Source organism: Camarhynchus parvulus, chromosome Z (genome assembly GCF_901933205.1).
Source record: "Camarhynchus parvulus chromosome Z, STF_HiC, whole genome shotgun sequence".
NCBI classification, from domain to species: Eukaryota; Metazoa; Chordata; class Aves; order Passeriformes; family Thraupidae; genus Camarhynchus; species Camarhynchus parvulus.
In genome coordinates, this window is record NC_044601.1 from 24,252,527 (window position 1) to 24,261,538 (window position 9,012).

The 9,012-nt window shown below is 38.7% G+C and overlaps 1 protein-coding gene across 1 annotated transcript; it reads right to left on the reverse strand.

Moving 5' to 3' along the window:
* Window positions 1-2,706: 2,706 nt before the first annotated feature.
* CZH9orf40 (chromosome Z C9orf40 homolog) lies at window positions 2,707-8,870 on the reverse strand. Its single transcript, XM_030969418.1, is given in 4 exon segments — window positions 2,707-4,540; window positions 8,466-8,582; window positions 8,584-8,826; window positions 8,829-8,870. Coding segments are annotated over 4 exon segments (561 nt in total). The 3' UTR covers window positions 2,707-4,381.
* Between the last annotated feature and the right edge of the window lie 142 nt (window positions 8,871-9,012).

The following is a 9,012-nucleotide window of genomic DNA, read 5'->3' on the forward strand; positions in this document are numbered from 1 at the left end:
TTAAGAGAAGAAAGAACAGTATTTTTTAAGTCCTTAGAAGTGACTAAGAAGTCATGAATACATGAATACTTCACCAAGAACATTAAAAACATAAACTACTACTGACTACAACTACTACTTTCAAATGTAACACTAATTAAAACATGCTGTTAAAATATACTTTACATCACCATCAAATTCTCTAATACAAAAAGCATAAAGTAGGAATTTTAATCAGGAAATAGGAAAATAACTATCTCCCTTCTCTTAATTTTCGTCATACCACACAAATAATTACCTATATACAAACATTTAAATACTTCATTAGTTTCTTTTGAATTAGCACTTACTTTTCTCTTCCTCATATTAGACACTTCAAGTAGCCTTCAGACACCAGCTGAAGTTTTCATCCAACACACAATCTGATAAAGCTTGTTCCCCAGTTCTAACTAAAGGAAACAGTGATACAAAGCAGTGACAACAAAATCCCATGTATTAAATTGATAATTGGGTTTGGTTGGCTGCTTTTTGGTTTTTGGGGGGATGAGGAGATTTGAAGAGAATTAAGAGATGAATCAAAACTCCTTGACACAATGTTTTTACTCTAGTTATGCTGAAAACCTTGTGTCACCTTATGATCAGGGACTTGTGAGTTGATCTGCCCTTATTTATGTATCAAGTAAGGAAATGATTAGCATTCATGATGTCACTGCTTGAATTTTCAGTAGCAGTCTGGAATAAAAGCATGCCCAAAACATTTTCCAGATTCATGGTAACTTGCTGTGAATGTGTATTGCCACCTAGTGTGTCAAAGTTATAACTGTAGGCATGGAAGCAATTAAGCCAGCCCAGGCATATTAGTTATAATGAAACGCTCCTTTGAGCACAAGTTTTGCTGCAGAAACAGTGAGTCTGTGCAGTCTAACTCCTCTTCCCACAGTCAAGGTCAGAGGCTTTCACAAAAGAATAATTTCCCCAAATAAATCTACTCTTCTGGTTAAAACATGCTGGCAGATGCCGGACACTAATTATCTTTAATTTCACCTGGTAACATATACGTTTGCACACTTTTATCTTCTTTATGAAGGATCCTATATATTTTCCAAGTTCCTATATACAAGCATGCCAACAGGAAAAAAAATCAACCAGCAACTGTCAAAACAGTGAGAAACCGATTACTTTATCAACTATTTGGTTGATACTATATTCAAATTACTGTAATGTTGCTGTGCTGAAATGGAGCTAATGCTGAAAATATTGACATTGATCTGCTGGCCAACTCACAGGCTGAGTTATTTCATGATCACCCACCTTCCACCCCCCATTTTTTTTCCCTTTCTTTCTACCACAGTCTACTTACCCAACACACGTTCACTTATGTAGCCTGTTTTTCACAGTAGTTCTTCACTTTCCTGATCTGGACTGAGCTTTAATCTCTTCCCAGAGGCTTATCTATTTTAGGAACCATAAACATAATCCAGCCCTTCAATAAACACAAATCAAACAATGTAAATCAGGCCTTTAGTTTAGAATAACGCAAAAGACTTATTAAATGTTGGTCATGCTACTTTGCTGTTTAAATCTGCTTTGAAACATATTTAACTTTCACATCTGACTTGCTATTATTCCTGTACCCTTACTCTGCAACTTGCTGATACTGCACCTGATCAACCTGGGTGGTGTCTAGTTGTTACCCCTTACAAGTTCTTAAGCTTGTGACACTGGTCTTTCCTTTTAGAGAGAAATATTATAGAGAATACAAACTCCCAGTTAACTATAGAAAATATAAATTATTTTTTCATTCTGAAATTTAAAACCATATCAAATTAAAACAGTGTGTCAGTATGCAGCTACTGAATTGTTGCAATGTGTGACGGCATTTCTTTATCCTAAATGAACATTTTCTTTTCACTGGATGTTAATGTATCTGCAAGTTAAAACTTACATATAGTTTATATGCAGCTTTTGAATGAAAGGTCTCTAGAAAAATGGAGCCAGAAGCCAAGACCAGCAATTTGGCAGTTCAGTGTCACATGGCATCTGGAGACACCAGACACTGAGAAATGCAATTTCTTGTAATACCTTTTGTCAGCTTTAGTGCAAAATTTATGTAATCTGTCATCACTCCCCATTACTGCTCCAGCCTTTTGCATAACCGGACTCTCAAGAGTAATTTCAAATAGTTTTCCAAGGCTTTTAAATTTACCTCTATTTGCAAAGAGATGAATGGAAAAAATGAATCAGCTTGAGAAACACTCTAAAAGTAACCATAACATTCCAGCTCGTAACAGAGTCCACAACTGGAAAAAACTATGAGGAAAGTGCTTGCCTACAGCACAATTGCAAATGAAGTAAACATATGGCTTACAGCACACTGCAGGCTTAATTTGTTGGAAAGGACTTATTTATCTGGTTATGGGATAGATCAAACATGTATTTGAAAGACCATAATAAACTACCTTCTGTTCCATGAAAGGAGTGGAATGACAGATTTTAATAAAATGCAGGCTATTGCTAGGATGTACCTACCATGAGTGAAGCATCAAGCAGATTTTAAATGAGCAGTGTGTTGCAAAGATACTAGCTAATAATGCAAAATACTGGATCCTGAGAACAATGGATACTCTGAAATATTATAAAACTCACAAATACAGGAAAGCATGTATAATATAGGGTCAAAACCCCCTAATCATATAACCAATTCAAACACCTCAACAAATTAATAGATTTATTTTTTCACTAATTTATTTTCGTTATAGTAAACATGAAACAGCAGTTTTATAGCCTTCTTGCCAGAAAAGAAGTTTGCTTTTTTAAAAAATTTCAAAGTACCTCCTAAGACAAGTTGTTGTATTTGAACTTAAACAAAATGTTAAAACTGAGAAAAATACATATTGTCCAAATATGTATCCAGCTAATCTGACAGAAGGCAGGATATCCAAAGAGGCACCATGAACTGATTAAATCCCTAAGCCACCTCCTTTCTCCTGAAGGTTAGAGATCTTAACAAGCTAAATGAATAAGCAACAAATACAGATAACCTATGCAGCACAAATTGCAGAAAAAGTTTCCAATTGTTTACCAAGGAAGCTGACAAGCTCACTATTTTAAGCAAAAAGACCTAGTAAAACAAAGATACAGAAGCAGCAATCTTACAAAATAAAGTCAAGAACTCCACATAGTAATAGTGACAAAATTTTCACATACACACAGGCAAAACTTTATTGTCCTTTAACAAACACATTATTAGAAAAAAATAAAATTCAAAAGTTGCCTTTTTCCATAGTGATTACAGAAAAAATACATTTTCTATCCTTAAAGACAAATCATATTCCAAAATGTAAGTCTTCCCATATAACTATTATTATAGTTATTCTATTATTAAAGACATCTTTCAGTCTATTATTAAAGACGTCTTTCTAATTGTACTTCAATATGTAAATAAATTGCAAATCACAAACATCAAGTTCATATTACACAGCAAAAAAACACTATTTGAATGAACTTCTGCAAAAACTTTCTGCAAAATTCACAGTCTCTACAAAAACCACAACTCCTCAGTACAGTTTGACAAAGTGTGTGTGGTCATTTTATATTGCACTAACTTTTCTTGACACATCTGCCCAAACCTGTCATTCAGATGCTATCAACTGGTTCAGAGCAACATCACAAAGACTAAGAATAGCAGTAACTTTAGAATGAACCAAAAACATTAAAAAATGGGTGCCCACTGCTGTCCAGAATGCAAAAAAGAGAAGGTGAAAAAACTTCTTGACAATGAGAATGTGACACTTTTCAGAACAGCAGCAGCTTTCAGCAGAAAGTAGCCCCTTTTCCTTCCCCTTCTCTGACACACTTGGTTTTTGGTTTGCATAGAAAAGGGAATGTTTTGTCCAATTTTGATGGACTCTTATTTTTTGGTTTAGCTATTATACAGAACAAAAAAAAAAGAACACATTAGAAATTAAAAAAAAAAGTTTGTGTGCTTTATGATAAAGTCACATGTTAAATACTCACACTTTCAGGTACCACACGTTTTTTTGTTCAGGACAGAAAAATAATTCTGCATTTCCTTTCAACATGTAACATATCCCCATTTCTTTTAATTGCATCCCAAAGTTCTAATTTTCTATATTCTTCTTTTAGTCTGCCTCCATGTCTTCAAGTATCCTTGTTAGACACTGTTGGCTCCTCCTTACTGCACACCTTCAGACAGCTTCCTGTTAAGTACCCAATATCGTTTATCCCATCCACTAAGGCAACTCAGATTTTGCTTTTAAAGACCGCCACAACAGTTTCTCCAAGACCGCATAAGCATGCTTATTATTCACCCAAGGAACAAAACCCCAATCTCAATGGAAACAAGTTCCTAGGAACAGATGCACAGCTATGAAACAAGTGATCAGGTTTCCATCTCGGTCTCTGCAGTATCAGTCCTTGCAGCAGTTTTAGCACCCGATGGAGTCTCTTCATCTAGGTTCTGAATATCAGACAAATCAATAGCAGGCAGTGGTGCTCTCCAGTACAGGAATGAGTTATATTGACAGAATTCCTCTTCTTGCTTTGAAAAGAGACAAATAAATAAAAAGTTAACAAAACATTAATGTCTATACCAGCAGCAGAAAATAATAAAAAGAAACTTTTTATACAAGAAACTGAAACTAGGAAGAGTTACTCAGCTATTACATATTAACAACTACTTTATGATTCTTAACTAGGTCATTATTTACTTCTGCCTTTTCTAATATTCTTGTAAAGAATTATGTAACAGCTTCCATATTCCATACATTTCTTCAGCTTACGACTTTTACACCGAAAAAAAGTTGTAAAACTTGCGCAATTACTGGACTTTGCATACAAAAATGGCTCACTGCTTTTAATAGTATTCAATTTTCATGCACATTTAGAAACTAGTATTCAAAAGAATATATTTAGCTACTTAACAGCAACTCAGAGGGATGATACACACAGGATAAAGAAAGCATTTTAAACAACATTCTATTTCTTCTTTTCTGTATCTAAATTTTGTATTGAAGAGAGGAAAGCTTAAGAATCACAGAATATTCGGAGCTGGAAGGGACCTTTAAGGATCAGCAAGTGCAGCTCTTAAATGAATACCTCATATGCAGAGCAAACCCACAACCTTGGCATTATGAGCACAATGTTCCAACCTATCTAACTAGATAATATCTCAAAAAACCTTGGAGAAACAAACACATTCTCATCTACTAATTTAATATGGCATCACAATTTTAATTGTTTTTTAAACGTCTATGAGAAAGTGCACTGCCTGTTTATAAAGATGTCACAGTTATCAACAATGGCTAAGCTGTACATGTTCTTATGGACATGATACATCTAGGCAGAGGAATTAATTAAGTCATTCCTTAGGTCATGAGCATGTATTTTCTTCTGGTATATAAAAACAGTGTATGCTGACACAAATATAAAATAATGCATTTTCATATTATATTGGGTTTGCATTTTTCCTAACATACAATTAGAATTTTTTAATATTTTACTTCACTGTCTCAGCTGTAAGAGAAACTGAAAATAAGTATTTTTAACGAATAAACTGGTGTAATTGTTTTGGTATTCCTGAGATACCAAAGTGCAGCTTGTGGGGGGTCAAAGCATCACTTCAATGCACACTGTGACTAAGTCAAATTCAATGGGCCTCTACAGTGTGGCTTTTGAAAATATTAATTACTTGTCTGTTGGTTTTGCAACAGAATTTAAAAAAACAGTAGTGAGTATCATCCCTACACCTTCTCAAATACTGAAAAATTATGCTTTCCCCATTCTTCCCAGAAGAGAGAAGTACACAAAATCACCATACTTCTCATTTAGAGAATACATTTTTCTATTTGTTACCACACAGACCTCTCCTGAACTACAATCTGTTGTACCAAGCAACATCTTCCTGCTACAAAACCCCTGCATGATTTAAAACCTGTAATAATTAAGAGAGGATGAAAAGTGTAGACGTCTCATAACAGTAAGATGGCTGCTTGCCTACAGAGTACTACTAATGTGAATTTCCTCATTGGAAAAGTCTGTCTTCAGAAAACATTAAAGAACAAAAGTTCCCATTAATTGACACCAGAACCAATTAAATGACACCATGACACAGGACAAAAAGACTGATTATACTGAACCTAGAAGAAAGCCAAACTAAAAGTAGTTGCCCATTCTTGTAAACCAGAAGTTTTGTATTGCACAGCATTAACAACAATTGACAAGCGTGGAAAGGACGACTTTCCAATCTGTAGTGCAGCATAGGCAGTACCACTCCCACAGAACTGTGCAGGACAGGTGGCTAACAAATTCTTTTAAAAAATCTCAGGCAGTGCAGTTTCAGAAACTGACAACTAATTTTACAAATTCTCCCTTGCATTATTTGAATTCCCCTGACATTTTATTAATTTATTTTTTTTTTTAACTGAGAGCTAAGTACTTAAAATCAGAACCCTGATGCTTTGTATGCATACAGTGAATGACAGCACCATGGTTTCAAAATGATTAGTCTAAGAGCTCATAAGCAAATACTCAATTTTGGACTAAGACTACAAGCATAATTACTCTCAAAAGCTTTCAGGTTTACAGATCAGCAATACTGCAGTGTGAAAATGAAAAAAAAAGTACAAAAGACAGGCACAAACGCTAAACATTCGTACCTAGAAGGCAAAATGAAACACCAAATATTCACCTTCAACTAAGTAAGTTTCCACATAGATTTTGAGTAGAAATTCTATCAAGGTAGGCAACAAGGTAGGCAAACTCAGAGATGCAAAAGCCCAGCTTCTATAGACCAAGTTGCATAATATTTAAGGAGTCAGTTTTCCAACTCTAGTTGCAGAAGTGTACTTTGAATTAAAATAATCTTTCTTCTCTGGCCAACTGCAATATGATGCTTTAAACTTTAACAAAAATACTGTGAAATTAACAGTATCCTGATCATACTTATTAATGTAATGAAATACACAAGCCATAAACACCAAAGAATAATACCAACCTAGAGACTGTATTTTCAGAAAGGTTTAAGAATCATCATCAGAAATAACATTCTAAAGTATTTAAAATATACAGGTGGGACACACAAAAACCAGAAGAAATATCTCTAGCCTGAAGTGTTAATCAAGCTTTATTTTAAAACTAAAACATTTTTTACACAATACTGTGCTGACAAGAAACAACCTGTTAAAAATACACACCTAGAAAAATGTTTTACATAGAGAACTAATCTTTACTGTGTGGAAATTCAAGGGGCTTGTGGCCTTCTGATCACTGCTAAAGCTTACAAAATCATGCAAAGTAACACCAAGAGCAAGTATATCTGCAATGGGAGTCAGACTGTTCTGCAGAGGTTTGTTCAATTTGTTTAATTACTACACTTGTGAGTGTATGTGTTCAGTCTTCAAAACTAAAAGAAATGCTTGTGTTTACAATGGCTGTAAAATATTCATATGACACACAATTCTTTCTGAATTTCTTCCTGCCTTAATTTTACCATCCATCATCAATAAAACCCACTAACAAATCAATCAACCAAGAAAACACAAAAACGCAGAGCATGAAAAATAAAAGCCACTGTTTTCTTTACAGATCGTATGTGGGTGTTATACTCTGAGAGGCCTCAAATCATCGAAATTAAGAGTCTACAACTGCCAATCAAAGCCCATCTAACCTGATCAGACTTTCTGCCACCTCCATATCACTGAGTCTAATAGTTTGGTCTTTCAAGATCCAGGTGAGACAAAAAGTTAGTTTAATATGTAACAAACTTCTATGTTTGAAATGTGTGAAATATCTAATCACAATCTGCTTTGGTTGTGCGGAGTTTTTGGGTTTCTTTTTTTAATTACAATTTTCTTCGCATGTACCAAATTTTGTTTTCTGAACTATTGTGTAAAATGCAGTCAAGACCAGGAAGAAAAACGTATATTATTCAAAGTTATCCAGAAAAGTCGTTTCAATATACTCTAATCATAACGACACAGATGCCCTTCCTCAGACCACCGCCTCCACTAAATGTTTTGGTTAAAAGACAGCGCTGGCATTGCTATTAAATGTCAAAACAAGAAGTTAAGGAAGCTGACGCTGTAGTGAGCCTAACCCTCACCCTCACACAACAGAGGCGACACCAGAATAACCTCTGCAAGCTTCCACCGCACTGCTGGACGGGGATGAAGCTGAGCATAACCTCAGGTGAGGTGGACAGGCTGTTTCACGGCACGGAGCAGGGAAGGAACCGGTAATGCTGGATGATACTTCTCTTGCCTCGAGGAAGACAAAAGTAAAAGGAGCTTTAAGACGCGGCCAGGAGGCGCACATGAGCCCGGGCGGCACTGAGCGTTCCCGGCGGAAGCTCGCCAGCACCCCCGGCGGACACCCGCGTCCTGCAGACACGCTTCGGCCGCTACCGGCACCGCCCCCCACTTCCCTCCCCGCGGACTGAGCGACGCGGGCCCGTCCCGCACAGCTACCTTGGCGGCGGCGGCGGCCCGCTCTTTGCCCCGGGCGCCCGCGCGTCCCTCCGCCGCCGGCGCGTCCTGGTGCGCCACAGTCCCGCCGCGCCGCCGCCGCCCGCCGCCCGCGTCCCCCCGGCTGCGCACGGGGGGCGCCGGGCCCGAGCCGCTTTCCCGGCGGCGCCTCCGCCTCCTCCAGCGGGCGCTTGAGCGCGGCCGGGCCGGCGCCGTCCGGCTCTGCCCGGGGCCGCCGCTCGCCCGCGCGGGGCAGCGCCGGCTCGCGCAGCAGCCGCTTCACGGGCACGTGGCACATCAGGGGCTCCGCGCGCCGCTTGGCCATGAGGGGCCGCGCGTCGGCGGCTCCGCGGGGCTCCTGTGCCCGCCCCCAGCGCATGCGCGGCGGGCGCTCGCTGCAGGGCGCATGCGCGCCACGCTCGGCGCCGCCGCGGGGCTCGCGGCTGCCCGCCGCACTGCCTGACGGGAGGAGCGGGCGGGAAGCGCCCACAGAGCCCAACCGTCACCCCGCCGGGAAGGGAGGGCCGGGGAGCGCCCTCACAGCCGAGCG